Source organism: Megalops cyprinoides, chromosome 8 (genome assembly GCF_013368585.1).
Source record: "Megalops cyprinoides isolate fMegCyp1 chromosome 8, fMegCyp1.pri, whole genome shotgun sequence".
Taxonomy (NCBI): Eukaryota; Metazoa; Chordata; class Actinopteri; order Elopiformes; family Megalopidae; genus Megalops; species Megalops cyprinoides.
In genome coordinates this window covers 22,670,295-22,694,135 of record NC_050590.1, presented here as the reverse complement: position 1 = coordinate 22,694,135, position 23,841 = coordinate 22,670,295, and the positions used below count along the sequence as shown (strand labels likewise).

At 40.4% G+C, this 23,841-nt stretch overlaps 1 protein-coding gene across 1 annotated transcript in view; it reads right to left on the bottom strand.

Annotated features, from left to right (window-relative positions):
• creb3l1 (cAMP responsive element binding protein 3-like 1) overlaps positions 1-22,559 on the bottom strand; it is a 30,710-nt gene extending 8,151 nt beyond the window's left edge. The window contains exons 1-5 of the mRNA XM_036535871.1: positions 22,458-22,559; positions 8,070-8,274; positions 4,856-5,019; positions 3,166-3,244; positions 599-756 (exon numbers count right to left, since the gene is read on the bottom strand). Of these exons, the coding sequence (XP_036391764.1) occupies positions 599-756; positions 3,166-3,244; positions 4,856-5,019; positions 8,070-8,274; positions 22,458-22,559 (708 nt within the window). The remainder of the gene's footprint in view (positions 1-598; positions 757-3,165; positions 3,245-4,855; positions 5,020-8,069; positions 8,275-22,457) is intronic.
• Between the last annotated feature and the right edge of the window lie 1,282 nt (positions 22,560-23,841).

Here is a 23,841-nt window from a genome sequence, read left to right as displayed (position 1 = left end):
GCCAGAGAGAGAGGGGGGCATGTCTGATATGATGCATGATAATGTTCCTGAACCTGTTTCTCTTCGTTACCAAGCTTAGCAGTTTTAGTGAGGATCATTCATCAACAGCTGACTTATTTAACTGTGTTTAAAACTATACAATTATCTTTGTGCACATTACATTAACTCATTGTAATCCTGTGATCAGTTTACTTCTCTGCCTCTAAAATCTGTAACTCACTGATCACCACTAACACAAGTTGGCATTGCACACACACATACATACATACATACAGACAGACAGACAGACAGACAGATAGACACATACACACACATACACACATCCATACACAATGACAAAAACATCCACACCTTCAAATTCACTCAACGGAGCTCAGTTCAGTGAGTAGAGCAATGAGCAGACTACAGTGAAGTGCAACAACTTCCAGATCTCGGTAATGTACATTGGGCATAGAGCGGGAAACACAGGGAAAGGGGAAGGAAAAAAATTAAAAGCTTGCAGGTATATAATATTGGGGTGCTGGTTCATTAAAAAGACAATCTGGGGTAAAATTTCAGAGAGTGCAGGACTGTGCAACAGTAGTGGCAGTACACTTACATGGGGCGCAGTCAGAAGGGGAGAAGAGGAGATAGCAGTGGAGGTACGAGCCTGCAGCCGTGCTGGACTGGGGGGGGGCAGTGAGTGGGGACTCTGTGGCCCGTCACTGTCACTGCTGTGACTGCTGGGAGGGGTGGGCGGGAGCTGCAGCTGCTCATCTGTTGGGATATGTGGGCAGAGGTCAGAGATAAAAAGGTCATTAAGCCAACTGGTACATGCAGTAGTTCTCAGGGTAGAATACTGCATTCGATTATCAATAGATCCATGTAAAGAAAAAACGCAAGCGTCTGCCTGTTTTCCTATTTCATGCAGCAGCATGTGGAGAACACTTCACTTATCTCAAATAATGGAAAGACAAGTTCAGACATCATAAACTACATTGCTTTGCCAAGACATTCATGATTAAAATGGCAAATTACTTCCCCGATTCAGCCAGGTCAAATAAAGAGATTATAATTCCAGTGGTGTAGCAGCCAGTGCAGTTGTTATTCTCATTGCTCAACTCTATCCATTTTTCAAAAACAGCTTCCTTACCAGAATCAGTGCTGAGGTCTCGAAAGCCTGGTTCTCTGCTGTATCTCAGTACAGCCAGGATTCCAGGCACGGCAGAAATCCATACCCCCACCCCCACCTCAGCCCACCCCAATGATACAACAATTCTGAGAAGCACTGGAATGGACCATTCCTTCAGACTGGCTTATCTCCAAGGCATACAGAACCCAGGTTGAGCTCTGTTATTATTGGAGGAAGTGAGATCTTACTGAGGGAAGTCAGCTTTGTCCCAGTCTGATACATCACAGTTTCAGGCTGACATGTTTTTTGCAGCAATGCATTGCCACATATGCTTGGGGTGGTTACGGAATTATTATTTACAGTTTGGGAAAGCACATGGTTAGGGGTCACCCACGGTGTTCTGCTACTGGGCTGTGGAACCATCTCCATGATCCCTGAACTCATAAAAGTGGTTCTTTCACTGCCCAGCTTTTATTGGCTGTCTGGGAATTGTGCATGTGGATTTTTCAAGCAGATGTTTACAGAGGTGGACTGTACTTTTAATTTAGCCTATGGGTTAAAAAGGTACATAGATCCAAAGAATGTCCATAACTACATTCACATTAGAAGCATGGTCAATGATTTCTTATGAAGATGAGACTGAGGACTCAGATCTTTTTAAATACTTCATCAATGAAAAGGTGTAATTCTGCTGGCAGTCTTTAAAAACCTTCACCTTTGGCATTAATCATTAACCATTGAAGAATTGCAAATCCATGCCTCTGTTTTAGTAAGGCTATTGAGTTCCTTACTTGTGACAGTAAATCCAAAAACACATTACATTTTCAACAGAGGTGGCCTGTGTGCTCTTTTTTAAGACTACAAATTGAAAACATATGTACAGATAAAATTAATAACTACATTCATAAAAGCAAAGTTATTTAATGAAGATGATTGGCATATACACCTGAATGAATGTAGGATCAATTTGGGTGATCTTTCCCCTATTCTCACAAGGCAAATAAAACATCTGCCACACTGTCATGTTGCTACATGAAGAGCTCCTGTTGAGCTGGATGCTTACTTTTTTGCAGGCTGCAAATACTCTGGTGTATGTTTTTGGTGTACCCAGCAGCAATAATTCCTATTTCCAATAATACACTGATAATGTTACTGACCTCAATATCTTCTCCCACAAGCAAAACAGAAAAAATCATTTTTGAAGCGGGCATAGTAGCCCATGACAGATGATGAATAAATTACCTTTATGCTTTCAGGGGAAGAGGCACGCTTATGGCAGACTGCAATTTTTCAACATTTTGCTATTGTAATGAGACATTAAAGAATGCATTTCAAATTGAAATTTAGAAAGGTACTTTGAATGTAGAAATCATCTCTTTTGCAGCATGTTACTCATGTTCTGTGGAAAGGATTATATCCACTGAATAAAGTTTTTCTGTAATCACAACGACAATGAACTGATTTAAACTAATAAAAATATAGTTTTAGTGTGGACAACAACAAACAGTGTGGACTTCCTCATGTTCAATGGAATGTAATAAGAGGGTCTGGTGACACAAACTGTTGAATTTCGGTAACTTTAGGAACATTGAAAATGGCACATTTGAGGAAATGTGGGCAATAAAATCAACAGTACTATTATTTGGATTGATTCTGCAGACTACAGAGCCTTCGTTGTACTGTACACTGTTTACTTTGTGAGGTTGTTTCAACAGGAATGGAGTATGGAAACCCTGAGCTCTGCAGAAAAAGTGACCATCATCTTCCCCACAGGGACAGAATACAAAGGAAAGGGATCTCTGCCCAACCCCAGTCATGTGGGACAACCAGTAGCAGCTCCTGGGACCACCCAGATGGGGACACACAGAGCTCACAGAATAAATAGATATGACATGTGAAATTAATGCTGACATGCTATTGTCGTAACAAGGACTGCAGTCAGATGTTAATAGTTTAGCCTAAACAACAATCTTTGCAGGATACAGATGACACTGCACCACATTTTTATAGACAAAGGCAAAAACAAACTGAAGCTCTGTATACTTTGTGCCTACCTGATGGGACACTGAGGAACTGATTGACATCTCCGGGCTCAGCTTTTATAGCAGGCTTGGGGTTCAGGTCTTTAGAGGCCTAAGGAGTTGGAAGCAGAAAAGGCTACATCATGAACTACATCAGAAAACTGTAGCAACCTGTAGACATCAGTGTGTGAAAAGTATAGCTTAAATATTCTATTTGCATGTGCAAGGAACATTGATGTCCATATACTATGCTAACATCTTTCATGACCTTCTCACTTATTAACCTTTGGAGGCATGCAAAGCTGATTTGACACTCATTGCTGGTGAATCCATTTGGCCCAGGAGGAAGGAGAAGACATATTAGTGGAATGCTCATTCTGTCTAAAGTCTGAAAGGTCCAGGTGTTTGTGCACAAGCCATAATGAGGGTCTCAAACAGTCAACAGCTGAATACTGACTAAACTATTTAGGTGCCATCCATTAAACTGCATGTATTTTGGAGGGAGGTCAAGGACAGGCCTCAGTTTGTGACCTGATCTGACCATCATAAAACTACACAGGAGGCTTGACATTCCTTGCTTGCTACATGTCTTTTTATCTTGTGATCAGAATGTTGGGTGTTTCCACACTAATATTCTGGATAAGCATTCGCAATCAACTAATGGGCATCTTGAAAATTTGGATAGCTCTCAGTACTTCCACCAAAAATGCTTGTTAATATAGCAAACAACCTGTTCATGTATAACGTATACAGTACCCTCCATCTCTACACACCTTCATTTTCAGTAATGGTTCTCCTAAGAACAAATCTGTGGTCTGGCACTTGCTTCCAGGCACACTTATCATGGAATGCCAAAGGAAATCAGCCTCATAACATTTGAAACCTGACAGAATCTAATTATTTTCTGGCAGTCACATCGAGTGCATGTGGAGTGCAGGTAGATTGCCAGATTATACAGGCAGCAGAGATTTAAGTCTGAGATCTAACTTCTAAGATGACTAATTGTTTAGCTGTGCAATCCTTAAACTGGTGAATTTTATTGTTCTAGCCTGCTATAGATAACCTACTTATTTGCACTTCTGTTAAAAACGGAATAAACCATAACAGTAAATTCAGTCATTTTCAGAATAATACTCCTTTCTATCAGGATCATAGACTTTTAAATGTAGCATCTGTAATCATGAGAGGTTTTTAAGGCAGTGAAAGCTAAAAGGAGGATATATGGTATGTACTGCTCTTACCTTGGACTGATCACATGGATCAAGCTGCAGAATTTCCTTCATAATTACTACAGAGATCCAAGAAAGTTCAGTTTTTATATTCCAGCTCTTACCCATATGCTTTCAGAAATTTCTGGTTCTAAACTAATTTCAGTAACCCTGATTAAGTACTCTCAGAGCACTAGTGAGAATGCATAGGCTAGGGTCTTCCAGCATCTCAGCTGTAAAGTGCAAAAGGGGCCTGTAACATCATTCCTGAAGGACTTGAATTGTGACACACTCTAAATCACCCTGATTAAATAAAGTGAATGTGCAGCCTTTTGGTCTGACTAAGCTTGATTGATCAAAATAATCAATGTAATTACATATCAAAAAGACTGTGGTTGTCCAAGGTCACATTTGCAGACTGCTCTTGTGCAGTCTGCAAATGTGCAAATCTGCAAGGAAATGATGTCAGTTTAGTCAGCAATTCTAAGCAAAATTTGTGCGCCTGCAGTTCTAACCATGTCCTCTGGGGGGCTCCTTCGGGGTGGAGGGGCCAGGTTGAGTGGCTGGGGAGGGCTGTTCACCAGGGCAGGGGAGGGCAAAGACTCAGCCAGCAGGCTTGGCTCCTGCTTCACCAGGATGGCAGTCAGATCCTGGCCAAAAGACCACATACCTTCCGATTCTGAAAACAACAAAGACCAAAAATGTAATGGAATCTATCAGTCCACAATCTTCTTCCTCTAAGTAGCATGAGTGGAGAGAGAGAAGATATTGAGCTGATTGATTTCCCAAAGCCTGTTAAATCCAGGAAGATACTAGTGTCACTTTCACACACTGTGAGGCTCCAGCACAGTTTAAAGGGGCAGTACTGCATGCTAATGAAATTGTGCTTCTGGGGTATAATGGCTGCGCAATAAAGCGGCAGGCGTGACATGTGCATGCCTCTGAGACAGTTCCTGTTATGACCGGGCACTAACATGAAACAGCTTGCCCTTAAGCCATCATCAAGCACAGGAGCAAGCCTGCCTCCCTGCGCTGACTCTTGCCCTTCTTAATTAACCATATGGAAAACATGGGGGAAGGCACTTTAAAGGAGCCCTCTTCTTGAAATTACAAAAGTCTGCAACCAGGGGTTTCCATTAGTCACCTTCTTTTTCATTCATTTATCTGTTCCTCCATGAGGGAGCCACTAAAACATTACAGGGGCTTGTAAATGATAGAGGGTTAACTTTTAAGTCCAGCGCCTTAACAAAATTCAGCTTTAGAAGCAAGCAGAGGTCCTGGGGAGTGGAGAGGAATACAGCAGGAGGTTGATTATGAGCTATGCGTAAATCTCTCCCCTGGTGCATTTTTATGCATGCAGACTGCAAGGAACATAATGGTGGTAAGAGGGAGTCTTTCCGGACTTTTCCACCACAACCCTAACCATTGCAGGTTTGTTATGGCACATGGATGAAGCATCCAGGTCTGCCAGTATGCCAATTAAACTGTTGAACAAAATGCTACTTGTTCAAGGCCCATCTCCTTAATTTCATGCATTAGACTTGAACTTCAAATGTAATAGTGTCTTGGCTGGCTTAAATGAAACCAGCACCAATTATTTGTGTCTATTGAGCTCTTACGACTCCTGGATGTGTCATAAATGGTTTTCTATACACCTGCAAAAATTTTACACCCTTTGTGGCATCTTTGGCTCAAGTACACTCTAGATGTTTACCTCTGATGACACAGGAATACATGGACACTAGTCCCTGCCATGGTTCCCATGGGAACTGGCTTATAGCTCATAAACAGACTTCAGAATGACTGAAGGTCAGTAGAAAGACAGGATGATGAGCTAACCAAGTTCATATCTGTCACAGTGGGAACACGCTTAGTGTACCAGAGCCACGCTACAAAAATATGTATTGTCACTGCTGTTCACAAGCATGAAATGGGCCAGGGAGTGAGAAATAATTAAGCAGCCCTTCCACTCTCTCTGCCACATGCTGCTTCCTTAATGAAACAGGCTCTACAATAACCTTTACAGCCACTCAATGCAGTAGAAATTAATACATTTTCTTGAATTGCATGCGAGGCCTTTCAAATAATTGCCCATTGAAATACAGCAAACAGGCTGGTGTTCAAATATATACACCACTGCCCAAATGCAAGTGGGCTGCCTCTCAGTAAAGAATACAGCAAGGTCATTGTCACCAGATTTATTAACCTGCTATTTCTTCCAGTGGGCACAACAAATGAAATGCATACATTTTAAAACCTTTTGTTTTTCTCTGAATGGGTTTTTTTGTGCACTTCCATTTCAACATCTTTACCGGGCCCTTGCTGAAATAAAGGCTCAAGGTAAAACCTGCCTGCATAAGAGCATACTTTGACTAATCAGCCACCTGTTCTTGTTCACACCCAGTGATGGCTTTTGCTGGGCTGCACTGAGAGTTTGAAGGGCTTTCTGAGTCTCCAGCACTGAGAGAGGCTCATTAGCTGGTGACTTCCGGTTTGATCTCTGCACAGTAAATCAAGGGAGGGCAGTAAAGCAGCAAGTATCCCAAGTATCCCTTTACCAGCCGAGAGCCATAACAGATGCTGGGAGGAAGATGCAATGCATGTCATGTTTACACATTTTCGCATTCTTGTGTGTACACAAACGCACAAGTGCACGCATGCACAAAAACACACACATATGTAGAGACATATGCGCACAAACACACACACACACACACACACACACACACACACACACACACACACACACACACACACATAAACGCTACCTTACACTAGAGGTGGTGCAAAATGCCATTTACTTTAATGACACTACTGTTCAGTGCCTTCAAACTGAAGAGACCAATTTATCTTACAAGGGCTTTGATTAGATGTTTCACAAAGGTCTTCCTGTAATAATGGGGGTTCTATGACGTGTGGGAGAATGAGGTTATGCCCTCTCCCTGCCCTGAGTCTAAAGTCAAGTTTGACATGACGTAACCTTCACAGAGAGCCAGCACTCTCCTCCAGCCCCCCTTTCTCACTGCAGGCTTATTTTCATTTTGCTTCCCATCTGACAGTGTGCCCGAGAGTGTCTAAGGCTGAAAGCAGATCCCTCTTTCTTTTTATTGATGGCTTTTTTCCCCTGGCCCCAGGCATGGCGAACGAAAAGACAAACATTTGCAGTTGGAAGCCAGAGCAAGAGCTGCAGAACCACATGGCATGTGTGCGTGTGTGTGTGTGTGTGTGTGCCTGTGTATCAGTGTGTGCATGTGTGTTTTTATGTTTAGGTCTGTGTGTGGGTGCATGTGTGCATGCATGTGTGTGAGTGTTGGCTGCCTGCCCTGAATTCTGACTGAGTTCCATCAGGGTGGGCGGGGCCTGACTTGGAGAGCACCCAGTGGGCTTGGCTCCTCAGCTGGGTTCTCTGTGCGGCACAGGAACTCCAGGAGATAGGGCAGGAGAGGAAAGCAAGAGAGAGAGCACTGTGGAGAGCACATACTGTGGACAGGCAGTGACACAGAACCTGTACCCCCATTAGTAGAGACACTTGAAGCTTCAGAGGAACAGAGTGGTCTAGTCTTAAAAAGAATTTTTCCTCTCTAAAATTAGGTTTCAGAACCTAAGCATTTTAGCCAGTTGAAGAATAATACCAATATAGCAAAAATACTCTGAAGGACTGACTGAAGTTCAGCCTATAGTGATGCAAACAGAGAAAAGAGAAAAGTGGGTTTCTGGTTGTACACAAACCTGTCCCTTCATCCATCTTGATTGGCATGGAGGGGCTCTGGGGGGCAGAGTCTCCACTCAGGGAGTAGCTGTGCTCTGCTTGGATGTCAGGATTGGGGGGGTCAAGCTCCATGTCCAGCAGAGGGTTCCTCTCTGCCAGCAGGTGGTCATCAAAGAAGCTGCTGAAGAGCTCATTGGAGAAATCTTCCATGTGCTCCGAGAAGTGCTGCAAAACATACAAGGCCATGCACATTCACTCCCAAATCACAGACCTTTTCACAGCATGAACAGCAGCAGAGGGTAAGCACCTGGCCATGTGAACTTCAGGTTGCTGGCACAAATCCTGGTTGTGCATCCACTCACTGTGCTCTTGATCAAAACGAACTAAAGATTTTTGTCAATCTCAGGATAAAAAGATAACAGGAATATGGCTGATGCTGTCATTTGTCTTTGTTGTGGGATCATTTAGCACTTGAATGTAATATCCAAACTGTATGTCAAATTTATGGTGCAACTGGAAAAAGAACTTACTCCACAGCATTCTGTGAATTGTGCAGAAATACAGAAATCAACATCCAGCTTCATGAAGGACTGTTCAGCAAATTTTCACCAGAGAGCACATAAAACATATATTCTTTATTTAAACTATTCTATTGATTACCAATGATGAATGTTGATGAATGGAAGAGACCACATTTGGGTGTTCCAGGTTTAAATAATCACACTTGAGATCCACTGACCTGAATACCAGGCTTCTATCATACACAACTGGTTGCAAGTGGGGTGTGTATGTCCACACAATGAACTGTCTCATAATTAGCAACATCCTCCATAATTTTCAAACACACTGCCATCACTGGATACGTTCTCAAATTCTCTAATCATCCTTGACATGCAGGAAGAAAAATCAATTTCCTCAGGGTAGAATTTGTAAACCTGTCAGCTGATGAACAGGTAAAATGCCAGTTAGCACTTAATGTTTGACACCAGTACTGACTTTGTAAAGGAAATTCTCTTCAAACAATATTATTAATTAAAGTAATCTGAAAAGCCTATGCCTTCAGACACACCAATTACCTCAGGATCCTCAACTCGTTGCTTAATGAATTTAATTACAGCCTTGACGTCAACAAAACACAAGGTGTCTCAAGTGCGAAGCAGCATAATGGATGAAACACAAGAAACTGATCTGTAAGAGATGTTCAGTGTCAATTTTTAATGTGCAATTTAATGTGCAATCTGCTTCATCAGACAAATGTGAAGAGTAGAGGCAAGCCAGGCTTGGTTAGATGGTTTGCTACTTGATTCAAAGTAAAGTGGTGCCTTTCACAGAGGGAAATCTATTCATTTTGGTAAGTTCCACTTCCTGCCAAGGGAAATCATGAAGAAGCAGGGGAATCAAACATGAAAAATACTTAACTATACTTACAATACCTACATATCCTTTAAATAGTTTTGTTGTCCCTTTTTCAACTTTTTGAAATTTTGCAGTTGCAATGAGTAAAGTTGTATCAGAGGCATGCTCGAAAATACCTTGGGAGAATTCCTGCAGCAAGCATCATCATTTAGTATTTTTTTGTGGCATGAAAAGAGAGACAAAGTCTGGACAATTCAGGGTAATGCAGCTATTTTGTTGTCACTTCACTGTAGAGTTATTATTTGGTATTACCATCTGCATGTGAATAGCACAGTATTTGCATCAGTGAGTGGCTCACTGCACCTTGTTGGGGGGGGGGGGAGGTTGCAAGATCAAGGAACCTACAGATGTTTACATCCTCTTGAGGTTGGCCTTTGCATGGGAGCAACACAGCTGTTGGAACTGTATGCACATGGGGCATTAACTCTTCCAGACTCTACCTGCACATGAAAGAGACTAGCATGTTTTCCTCTCACACTTTTTCTGCAGAGCTCATCTGGACTTCAGCCAAAGCAACCTTTCACACAAATATTTCATACCCACTACTGAATGCCCAGATAAATTTACAATCTGCCCAATACATTTTACAGATGACCACATCACAAATTGTTAAACTTCTGACTAATTTTGTCAATCATAAAACAGTGTAATGAAATGACAGATGGTGTTTAAGAAATATACTTAACTAAATTCCTGGGGGAATGTATGCCATTATTTTTCAGGGCAATTAAAACTAATATGAGAATATTGATAATATAGCTGCATACCTGTAATATGCACTCAGGAGCAAATGTCTCAGTTTGGGTAGTGAGTACAATTACAAGACACCACTATTTTATTTGTAACATTGTAAGAAAATGTCTCCTCAATGGACTAACACTTCTAAACTTGAACATGTTATAAGGGTAACTGCCTTGTGGTGGAGTGATGGAAAATACAGTATATCACAGAATCTGCATCAGGAGGGCATAGCTGAAAAATGCTATTAATTAATGGTGGATCACGAAGATAAAATATCTGCATATTTCTGGACCTCCTATAAAATGCCACTTAAGTTCTGAAACTAACATTTATTCCCAGTCTAAGATGGTGTCCAATTAAACTGACATTTCCCATTACTGTACCACTCTTACATGTCCTCAGCTTTTCTCTTGTCAGCAAAATGACTTTCCATCAAGATTCATGTGACAATAAGATCCTCTAAATCTCTCACTTGCTTTTTGCTCAATTTGATCATAAAACTGTCAAGCGGCCACCAACATCAAGTAAAACATTGGACAGGCTAAGAGAATGCAGCAATCACTGTGTGACCTCATTCGGGACAATAAGATTTTTAAACTGAAACAGTGCTTCTGCTATCAGCCAGCTAATCCCCAGCAGAGAGAAGAGAAAGGTACATCTTGCTGCTACTGTTGCACCATGAATAATGTGATGGGACATAGAAATAAAGACCACAAAAGTGTGACAAGGGTCCACCTGCTATAGCAAAAGTAAATAGAGTATGAGCAGTATTGATTGATTTGGACTTAATTTTCTACTTGAGGTATGTCACCTTCTATTGCTTTCTAGTTAGAATGCTGGTAAGGACATTACTAACATATGCCATAAAGTTTTTATTGTAAGAAATCAATTTTGATTCATTTGACATATCCCCCTTTATGGTTAATTACAGTGGCAAATCCAAAATCTTAGACATGGTATTTTGCATGTATGTTACTCTATAGGATGATCTACTATATTGTGAACAAACACTTATTTATGAAAGTAAATTAATAATGCAGGAAAACACAGCACTGCATAAGGCCATGCACTGACAATGTAGGCATTACTGCCCTCATTTCTTAACTGTGCACCACTCCCCAAGTCTACATCCCATGAGAAATTAAGAATTAAGGACAGAAGCAACTGTTGGTTTTAATATGGTTACTGAGTCCACCTTCAGTTTGTTTGATTGCACCCTTATAGAGCATCTCTGAATGTTCTTCTTTCCTACTGCCACAAACCTTTGATAATGTAATGCCACAAAACACATTTGGCCCAACCTTGATGTCACAAACACAAGCAGAAATAAGTGCAATAACCTGAAGATGAAGATGAATGTGGCCGATGGTATTGTGGAATTTTGACATAGCATAAAACTTGGCCAAGTTGGGCGTGCAAGTGACAGGCTGGCAGGGGAAATGCTTAAATTAGATGGAGGTGTAAAAAGGTATGACCTTTTAAAAACCAATCAGGACACAGCCTCATTACTTTCAAAAAATTGAAAAAAGAAGCACTATAAAAGTGTGACTGTTGGGCTCCTGAGCCAACAAGAGCGGACAACAAATTGGCCTCCTGTCACCAACCAGCATGGTGACAATGGGCATGAGTTTGAACATCTGTCATGGGCATGCAGTGATCTTGATGAGCTGCTTTTTATATCCGCCCTCTGAGACGAAATCACCACCAGTTTGATTCACTCCCTTCCATAAAAATAATTCCCACTGATGGGCAAATAAAAGAACTCCATTACTATGAAAGCAATAAATTGTTAGTTGAGGAAAATATCACTTTATAAATTGTGTGTTCATTGGCCATTTCATAAGTAACTCTTGATTTTAAACTGGTTGTCTTTAGCCTTGGTTTCTTCTTTTTCTGGTGAAAAAAGCCTGCTGTTTTGTATCCACAATTCCACAGTGGCTGAAATATTCACAACCATGCCTGTCATTTTTTACCACCACCCATCATCCTGCTACACTGGTTAAAGCACTAGCACTACTGGGAAGAAAACTGACCTAGTTCTGTTGGCTGACTGTGCTGGGGTCTTGCACTTTCACCATCAAATAGGGCCCCTGATCTACTACACCCTAGAACAGGCGGACAAGTATAGCCTAAGCAACAATGTTCTAGATGTTGAAACAGATGTCAAGGAAGTCAAAGGAAGTAGTCTCCACTGTTGTTTTCACTTTTTCACTAAGTTACCTGAACTATTATATACTACTTGAACCTGACTGTTACCTGAATATAGTATTAGAGTTTAAGAGAGCTAGAAACCAATCCAGACCAAGATTAAGCATGCCTGTCTAACATGAAGAGCACCCATTAAAACATTACTTATTATTATTAAAACCATATTATTTCATTATAATTTTTTTCACAATTACATAATCACTAGGGCTGGGATGATATGCTTTTGTCACAATACGATATTATCACGATACTTTGGTGCCGATTCGATTCGTATTGCGATTCCGATATATTGCGATTCTACAAGTATTGCGATTCAATAGTATTGATTATTGCGATTTTTCTGGCACTATTTTTATTCGTGTCACAGTATTCAGCAGCCGAAGTGTTTAGAAGTGCCCTCTACAGGCCTGGTGGAATTCTCGGCCACTCTTGGCTCACATTTGTCAGTTAAAGCAATACAGCAGTTTTACCACTATTACGCATATGACGTCACAGAAAGTATCGATTCTGGGAAGAAGTACCGATATTTAGTATGGTGCTATAAAAAAATCACGATATATCATGAATCGATTTTTTTTCCCACCCCTAATAATCACCCTGTGTGCTTTCACTTCATGTGAGTATTAAAACTATTGCAAGGATGCAATCATGTTACATAGATATTTTTGTTTAGCATCTATGTGGACTTAATGGCATAGATAACAAATCTAACTGCAACTAGCAACATTAATACAACATTGTCAATTTTGAACAAAACTGCTTCTGACCATTCACATCACAAAATGTGCTGACATAGGCCTGGGATTTTATCTATGTGATTACCATCCATATTTTTCCCCACACTAGTATACCTCTAGGGTTTTCTCCCATTCACAAATTTTAGTGGTAGCAAATGTTTCTGTGCCAGAACTGAAAAAAATCTGTAAATTCTGGCTCTCCCTGTGCTCTGCTGCAGTGGTGATGCAAGACTTGACCACTGACGCAAGAGCCCTGCAATTTCACATATGGCCTTCTCTTCAGCTCCCGAGAGCGCAAGGCATGGAATGTAAGATGCAGACACAGAAGGCTTTGTCTTCAGCACAGAAATAGACTTTTCATTGCAGAGAACTATTTTTTAGAATTAGTATCTTATTGTACATACTAAAAATGAAGAAAAAAATAAAAGTATAAATAGGAAAAGTGCCTGAAATCATTGGCCTTTGTGGCATAACCCTATACAAGAAATACAACACAAATGTTGTTTACACATTTTTTGATGTAAATGTAAAGTGTAACTCCAAGACTTTGATGTTGCATTTTTCAACTTTGTGTGTTCAAGGTAAGTTTTCAGATTTGATACACTTCTAAATGAGCATAAAATTTGAAGTGTAAAGCCCATTAGCCCATTACATTTCTCTCAGTTCTTCCAAAATACAGTAGCTTGTTTGAATGATAGGTCTCTTTGATTGGGTTCCTTTGATTCCACCACTCTTCATTTTAGAAGTGCACTTAAAACAATAAACTGGGAGGAAAGTACCAGAGGATGCCTCAGTATGTGTACCCTAATAACACATAATGTGCATAAATGACTTAAGTGGCAGTGATGACGCCAGACACTGTAATTACCACTGTCTATGAAAGAGAACAGAACCGGTGTATCAATTCTCTGTGGAACTTTATTTCCCTGATTGCAGGTAGGTTGCACTGTTCAAGGCAATTATTATCCTAGAACGGTCGGAAAGGGGAGAAGCCCCTTTTCGCTGTCCCAGCTGTTCCTCTGGCCCCTTGGACATTCCGCCCGTGCAGCTGGGGCAGATGGTGCAGGACTGCAGTCTGTGTTGGGGCAGGAAGTGCTCTGGATGGGGAGGGGCTGCCACAATTTTTGCTTTGGAAAGCCTGTTATTAAAATATCTCTGAGCTTAAATGGCCCACAACTCCACTGCTGGAAAACTGCACTGCTGAATTAAGTGGGTTACTGTTTTTGGAGGGTTTTTTTTTTGGTTTTGCTCACCACCCCCAATGCTTTGTCTTTATGAAATGATAACTAGGTCTCTCAGAATCCATCTCCCTGCAGGAGTTGCCCTTTAAAGCGATTGATGATTTTACCGAAAGCACATACATAGGGTTGAAGTGCAATTCTAATGATTACACCCCTTAGGGTTGTTGTAACCTGGAAGGTACTCAGAGGCATTAATATCCATTGTGAGCTGCAGCCTATGTATACTGACAATTAAACAGTCAATAGCAAGGTATGTACACAATAATATTTCTGTTAACATGAGTAAACATGTCTGAAAAGGTCTAAACATGATAAATCTGACACTGATATAGCTGTATTTCAGTCATTTCAGTCATCAGTCAAATTTGTTTATGACACTGTTTTAAATTCAGAATCATCTTTGCTATATTCATATGACATAAACAAATGATAATTTCAGATTTTTGCCTTGATATACATACACAACCGAATCATGTCATGGCTGTCAGTCAAGGTGTCAAAAATTCCAGACTCCAACATCAGGATTCACTCATGTAACAGCTGTAAATACAGGCTGTAAAAATGTTAGCATCTGATTTTGTAATTAGGTCTGGTCACACTACAGCACACAGAAAAACCCAATGACATTATGGTGACAGATATTACCATCAGTGACATGGAGTTCTCCTAAAAATGACCGATGGTCTGTCTATTTGTGTGGAAAATCTGTTGAGAAATTGAAGGTAATATGCAATATTTCTGCCAGTTTCATCCCAATAATTACACTTGAAATAGAACAAGCTTCTTACTTAGTTAAGGCTGGTTTGCTTTGCAGTAGAAATATTTAAAACAATAGAACACTGCACAAATGGTATGATTTGTTGGGGGTTTCAAAGACAAATAAAGGGAAACATTATTTATATCACAAACACATAAAGCTATGGGTACTCTCAGTGTTTTTTGCAGCTGTGTATGAACGACAGCACACAGCACATGCCTATGTGCTATGAGTCACTTATTCGCAAGATTTGTTCAACTCTGGACAGTTCCTGACCAATTACAGCACAGCATGCAGATTAGCCAGCCCTTTAGCAGGCACCTCTCAGTAAACTGGAGTGCAGGGCTAACATGGTGAAGGCAGCCACAGCTCGCCACTATATGGGGGAGAATGTGCTTTTGTTATGGAAAAAAATAATGAGTTCACAACAATGTCGAGCAAACCCAGCCAAAATAAGCAAGGGCAAGCCTGGTGCGTTTTAAAATCTAGAGTTTTCCAATTGGAATGAGAGTCATTTAAGGGTTTTCAGTCCTCAGCTGAGATTTATTATAAGTGTGTGTGTGCGTGGGGGGGAAGGGCAGATGGTCTGGGTTTCCACTCTTCCTACAGAAAAAAAATGCACTTATGTGCACTGGGGGATCTGCTATTCAAGATAAATAATATACAGGACTGGAATCTCTATAAATGAAATCAAAAAATGAAAAGGCTGACTGTAAGCTTTTATTCACACTTTCAGCTATTTTTATCTGCATCTCTGTTGATATGAAAGCACAAGCAGACAAAACTGAAAGACTTTAATCTGCTTTTGCTGAGAAGTTTTATTGTAATATACGCCCTGAATCCTAAATTTGTGTGTGTGTGTGTGTGTGTGTGTGAGTGTGTGTGTGTGTGTGTGTGTGTGTGTGTGTGCGTGTGTGTTACTCAATTTTTGGAGATGCTTTTAGATGGCAGTATCTGTGATTTAAAATCCAAGTCACATCTCCATATGTCACGTTGTTGCTTGCTCTCCTATGCCCCCCGAAGCAGCCAGAGACTGATATAATCTCTGAAAGCCCTCTCAATTTGCATAGGCCTGCAGGCTTGCAGTCCCTGATGCTGAGCCCTCTATATCTGATGCCCTGAGGGGGCAGGAGAGGAAGGTTAAGCTGCGTTCTGGCGCTCACATTCCTCAGCTTCTGTCATTCGTCTGGAAAATGCCAAATTGAGTCGGCTCATGTATCAGCACGCCGTAAGTAGGGCTCCTGTGGTGACTCAACAGGTGAAGGCTGGAGAGAAAGAAGTGCAATCTTTGTTGCAGACTGAAGCCAGATAATTGCAGAATGTATTATATGCTGCTATTCATCCAAGTTCTGCATCACCAAATATTATCCTCATGCCGTTACTATACTCATATGCGATGATGGAGACAAACTGTGTTGCTGTTTTCAGTGGGTCTGTGGCATTATTATATCCTGCCCATTGCTGACATACTTTAGGAATGCCTCTGGCCTAGATGGTGCAAACAGAGCCCTTGTGTTGACAGCATACTTTTTAGTTTTGTGCATGCAAGGGGAGCTTAAATCGCCTGTTTTTTTCATTCAAGTGTCATTCTTTAGCGTGCATCGAGTCTTGGAAACCATAACCACTGGAGACAGAATTTGACGTGTCATACTTGATGGTTCTATTCATAATTAAAGGAAAGGCTTCATGTGGAAATTGATAAGTATTTAAGGTAAGCTGCAAGAAAATTCACTGGTCAGCTATGGTTAACCATCTGAAAAAGTCTTAAATTGAAGATATGTGTGGTCTCTCTGGGAATCACAAATGTCTCACACTCAAGCTCATAATTATATCCCATGAAGAACAGTGGCGATGTTTCTTTTAAAGGTGGAGCACCATACAAATTCAAGATCCCCTTTGTCCTCTTTCCCTTGATTCCTCAGGGTCACAAGAAGCCGCAGAGTACAGAGCAGTTGGTGGCTCTTCCTCCTCCTTTTAACTAAGCCATTGTCAAGTAGTCTGTAATTACGTCACTGTAGTTCCCTTTGGTAACCAAAAGTGAGAGAGTCATGCAACTGTGAATGCAAGTGATGTTTTGATATATGTGAGTCTATGCTCTTCTGTCTAAGCACCTGGGGCATGTCAAATGCATTTTCATTTAAATGACTGATTTTGGTGAACTGAATAGTGAGTGCCTTTCTCTTTTCCATTGTAACACATCCTTTTTGAAAACACAGATTGTGTGGGAGACAAAGAATTCAAACTAATGTTTGCTATTTTCTTTGTATTTCCATAAATTGTATGTATGGAAATACATTGTATGTCCATATTTGAATCACATCACTTCATGATGAGTCCCTTGATTTGACCATCAGCACAGAAGGTATTTTTATTTTTTATATATAAGCAAGAGACACAACAGAAATCAAACCAAGCCAGGCAATCATATGGCTGAGAAAGAGTGCTTACAGTGGGGAAGTGTGGAACTCATAATTGACCATAAGCAAATAAAACTCATTCCATTCCTAAACCCCTATGAGAGGCACTGATATTAGTGAGTTTGTTAAGTCAAACTAAGAGACAAGAGTTTCCGCACCTTGAATTGTATCCTGGTATGGCCGGACACTTTCCCAGCAGTTCAGCGAAATCTGGGACCTCTCTCCACTAAACTTAAAACCAATCTCCCCATGCTGACTGACATCCAGGGTGAAAAACAAAGGGTTGTATCTGGGGAAGCTGTCCTGGGTATTATTCAAGATGGCAACATCCTGACCTCATGCATTACTTGCCTTTCAGTACAGGTACAATAAAATGCAATCTGAGCTGAGTTAATGGGATATCAAATCTGAGTATAACATCGCTAATATGCCAGCATGGTTTGTGACACAGTGGTTCCTCACAGGTAGCTCAGCAGCTGAGCTGCTCTTCTATGCTCAGACAGCACTGTATGTTTTACATGTTGCATCCATCCCTTCTCCAGCTTGTCTTCCCCGGATCCAAGCTCCATCCTTGCAATGTGGTCCAGATTACTCAGCCTTCTTCTGTTTGCTGTTTGATATGTAGACCTACTAGCTTGTGCCAGAAACTGCATGCTGAATTTATTTGCAGAGACAGAGGCTACAGCCAGCCCTTTAAACACCATTCTCTTGCTAATTGTTGTTAGCCTTCTGACCAGCCTCCAGGGTCAGTGAAGGATTTATGGTGATGTAGTACTTCTCACTTGTATTCATTCCTACAATGTCTGTGATCATGAGAAGGAACTGCACTCAACAAAAATGCAAAAAAGAAAACACAATCTTTGCTGAAATACTTTTCTGTCATGCAGCGCTTGGCTTTAGAATGGCCTTGTCTTATGGTGATGGCTATTAGGACAATGCCTATATTATTTGGAAGGCCCTTTGGTTGTAACAAATGTAAACTGGCATATTCTGTTCCACTCATGCTCGTCTTGTCTCCTGGATTGTTTTCTGTACAATATGTGCACTATACAGCTAAAGACACTTGGAAAATAGTGCCTATGTTTACTTAATACTTAACCTTTATTTACCCAGGAAGGTCAACTTCCTGGACAATACACATGGAAAAATATTTAACTATCCATGAATCAACAGGCCCAAAACTAATAATGTCATACAGTAGATTTATATGAATTCAGGAAATCCAAACAGTGAACATAAACGACCTTCAAACAAAATGTAATACAAAATACAAAAAGCTTTAACAATACCTGCTAAATTTACCATTGCCCCAAGCAGATTCAGTCAAAAATGAATTTGGTTATTAACATTCCCTAGGTGTGCACAAGGGGGCCTGGGACTGACTGGAAGGAAATGCCTGATCTTATTTATTCTGCTCAGTAACATGGTTTACCAACAACAGAGCTAGGGCAAAGGCAGGAGCATACCTATTTAAAATTTTCCAAATCATTGTCAAAAGAATGCTGTGGTCTTTTATGAAACCTGCATGACTTGCACCAGAGCATTTCATAGTTTCCTTTGTAAATCGTTTTTATGAATGCATGAAAAAGACACACATGGGAAACTATAGGCCTGATTTAATATCTCTTTAAGGAGGGATGATTTAAGATTCCAGTTGGCCCATGACAGACTTTGCTGTGCAGCTGACTGCAGGCTAGCCGCATGTTGCATTGAGTGGTCCCATAGAAGGTCCATATGTGCTTATGAAACAATACCGAACCTAATTTGTGACACTTCACAGCACAAGAACCCTACTGACATTTCCTCCAGCCAGTGCAGATATTAAAAAAGGACTATGAGGACCTCAGGTCTACAATGGGCAAAAATGAAAATATTGGAAGATTACATAATTCCTTCTTTGCCAGCTTGTGTCTAAAAACAGTATTTGGAGAAACAAAAAGTGATGAGAAGAAAACCCTCACACCCCATCCACCACACAGGCAGACAGGGCCCAGTAGCACAGCCCTCTTGTCTGGATTTCCCCAAGACATTAATTGTGATAGTCTGGGACTGTTTGGATCCTATTAATCCGTTGCAGCAGATAAACATCATGGAGACTCACCCTGTAATTCACAAAACTGTCTCAACATCTAGGATGAGAGCACATCCTGAGAAAATAGATAGTGATAGGCAGAATCCTTATAGCACCCTAATTAAACACCAGAACCCTAATTTCTTTCAAGTATAGAATTGCTATGATGATATCTGTCTATCATACAGGACTGAGTCAATAGAGTGTACCATTCGTTTGTAACATCCACAAAATTTCAAGTGCTCTTTACACATACCCCAGGACTGTTCTGCACTTTCCACTGCATTTTGAGAGTTTTGAACAAGTTATGCTCAATTTTTTCTTGGTTACTGAAGGGAAGTGAGAGTTACTAAGAGGTGAGCTTTTTCTTTCCTTGTTATATGCAGATTACTATGGATAAATTTGTATTTGTACATAAAGTTTGTATTATCAGTGGAATTTGTTTTTTTTTCATGTGGGGTATTACTTTCTAGCTGACAGAGAATATGAAGGGAGCAACAGCATGCAGACAGCCAGATGTTAGGTGGATGAGCAAGCTTTACTAAAAACCTGTGGCATGTGTTCACAAGTTGAAACAGTCCCTCCTTAAAGATGAAGCCTCTCTTGCACCCACATGTTGGCCTGCAGGGCTAGCATCTATGAGATGATGTTTCAAGTGCCCCTAACTTGCCTGATATCATTTAAATTAAATTCTTTACTTACTTACAGAACTCTCTCTCTCTCAGCACTTCACAAGATAATTCACCTTGAAGTCAGGGAAGAAAATGCCTTTGAGAAAACATGAACTTACAATGACATGAGAGACGACTGTGATGTAAATGCAAGTAGCATCTCCAAAAATGCCAACTTTAAATTCTCACATTTTTAATGAGTGGAGTAGCCTTAAGTCACACAGTAGAAATTATGTTCTGATCTATCTGATACTGCACCGCTCTCTTTACCACAGCTCAGAACAAGAGTGATGCAACACATGCCGATTCCCTCTTAATCAAGACTACAGCATCCCTGCATGTGCGTAAGATCCAATACTCCACTGCCTACGCTTTGTAACCCACTGTAGCATTACCTTCTTACATCTTATTCAGAGCATTAAAAGGCTTTTGTATTCCAGGTCAGGTTTTGACCAGTACACAGCCACAGGCCAGATGCAAACCCAAAGCACTGAATTCAGTGTGAATTTGAAGGCTATAAATAAAATAAAAGTCACAACTTCAATAACCCAAAACAAACTGTGTAATGGCAGAAAACAAACACTGCTGTTACTACCCTAATTTCCCTTGAACTGTCACATGCAGTTTCACCTGTGACTCCTGTTTCCTATTAATACACAATAGGATCCATTCACAGACTGGCCCTGCCTCCTGGCTCTCTAAAAACACTGCAGCCGTGGCCCATGAGCACACAAGCTTCATTCACCCAGAGAGAGCAGTGAGCAGCATGCACCAGCCCAGTTCTCCCAAACATACAGACCTCTGTCTCTGCTTTCCTCAGAAGGATGCCACAATCAAACTATTGAGGCCAGGCCCAACAGTCACCCTTCATTCCTGGATGAGCTGAAAGATGCCTGGGTGTATGGTCCATTATAATGCTGTGAGACCCTTGCTAGACCCTTAATGTCAAGTGTCTAGCACAGAGGAGTGGATCTGGCACTGCTTAGGACTTTTAGCTTGGTGAATATGCATGACACAAGCTGGGAGATGACCCCATGAATCACCCACTTGAGCTGTGAAAGCTGGGAATGGAACCACAAGACACTCTCTGATACATTGACATCTGGGACTAAGACTTAGACCTGTGCACAAATTGGAATTTGAGACATTATGGCTATTCTGTGTGTACTCCCTCGGTGAGTCACCATGGAAAAGATAAGAAGCAAACCAAATGGATTGTTTCCACTTCACTCCACAGAGTTCTCATGAATCATTCTTATGTTTCCCACAATTCCTAACCTTATTGCTTTGCAATGATAACTTTCACAGCTTTTAAAACAGTGATCAGAGCTTAAGAACTTAAAAAAGTGTTATTATTTTATCCATAATGTTGTATTTATAACTTTTGTCATGAACAGTAACCACACTTCCAAGTGTTCCTTTTCTTGTTGGGCCCTGAAAGATGTGTGGTAAAATTTATAAGGCTGAACACCGAATTATCTCTACTACAGTTTGGCACCCAGTGTAACAGTTTCAGGCAATTCACACATGGTGTGTAGCCTAATGCAGCATGGTATTTATCTTGACTACTTTCCAGAGCTGTCACCTTAAATATAACATAGAAAATGCATATCTCTCCATCAGGATTCAAGAGCCAGGCAGACAGCGAGCTGGGGTCAGATTGAAGCCGGGGGTGTACGACAGTCTAAATGAAAATACCTCATACTACATACAGTGTGGCGTTGAGAGAGGTGAATCTGTGTTTGCAAAAGAATGCAGCTGCATGGCTTATAATAACTGAACAGCTGGATCACAGCATGACGGTGGCCGTTTCATTTCACCAGCAGTATGCAAATGCATTCTCTAAACAAAATATAAGTCCCTTTACGACTTCAATATTTTAATATTCGGAGTGTGAATTTGTAAATTAGAACTGTTTGGTCTGCATTACCATTTTTTCGTCATTTCAGCGAGATACGCTAGTTCGTCTCAGTTTAAAAATGCATAATAAATAACACTTTAGATGACCGTGCGTAGCGATCTACACAGCACTGCAAACATTTTGGAGATGAGCATTGCAAGTGACAAAATATAAATGTTTTTCCAAAGAGGTGCAATAGCACATCATGTCAAATTGTGCTTATCAGAAAAAAACAGAGTTGGAACGTACCACGTTGGTGAGGAAATCGGTTTCATTCAAATCCTCGAGGTCCAACAGGTTGGGATTGGGGAAAAGTTTCTCCGAGGTGAAATTGTCCAGGATGGTGTCCATAGTAATGTTGTTTGTAGTATCAGCTATCTAATAAATTAATAATTTATCTTTGAAATGATATACAATATGATTTTCAAAAAGCTCTACAGATTGTGGTATCAGTTTTAATGGCTTTTCGGTTTGTGCTCCTCTTACGTTCCTTTGAAACCAGACAATCAAATTTGCGCAGCTGTACGACTAAAACTTGTGTGCAAGGGTTTATTCGAAGTACTTTTGATGTCTGAGTGCTGTGGGCAGGAATCTTCCAGGTGTTATCAACTCTGTCACATCAGGCTGCGGACTGTCTCTGAGGAGCAAGTCACTTGATTCATATTCATAGAAGTACCTCCCTAATTTCCCTGTTACTCACTCCAAATCCCTCCCACCTTTTTCTCTTTTAAAGAGGTAGCATTGAGTTTACGGAAGAAGGTTTCACTGGTTTCAAAATTCTCTCCTTTCATTCTTAAAACCATGCCGCATCTGATTTACACACTCTAGGTTTCTCTCATTAAAAAACTTAACACTAGCCAGTACAGCAGGAAACATCTACCACAAATGCTATGTTTTGTATTAATAAAAAGATTTTCCCCATCGTTGTTATTACAATTATTAATCAAATGTTTTTGTGATTTTTTCCTCTATTTTCAAAACGTTTGACACAGTAAAACGCTACAAGTACCACTAAAATGATGCATGAGTCGTGCAACCCCCAAAGATTCAGTGTGAATTTTAAATAATGAATTTTGCAACAGCAATTGTTGTCTCACCATTTGAAAGAAGAGTGAAATCGGTGTATAAGTGATGATATAACATAATGTATTATTCTTAATAGATTCCGATTAACTAAAAGTTGTCACAATAATTAGAGAAATGAAATACATTTTAGAATGTATACACATAAAGGCTGTGTCAGCTAAATCAGTGCATTGAGTCTCTTATTTGTTCTCAAACATTATTGTTGGCATCATGACAGATGTCTGCCTTTATGATATACTATGGAAAATATCTCTGCACATGATGTTTTCATGCCTGTCATTGATCATATGAAATGTCAGTCCCACTACCATTATGAATTTCCAGGATAAAGGTGCCTTGCTCATAACCTTTTCATCCTAAGGCACTGAAGTACTTGTACCTTTAAGTAAAGGTGAGTGCTTGCAAACAAAAAATTGCTATGGTTTTGTTTTTTGTTTGTTTTGTTTTGTGTTTTTTGTGAATTGATTAAATATATGGAAAACCCCTTTTACCTTATTGATAGCTATACAGAGAAAGTTTATGTTGTCCTGTGTAAGTTGACCTATGA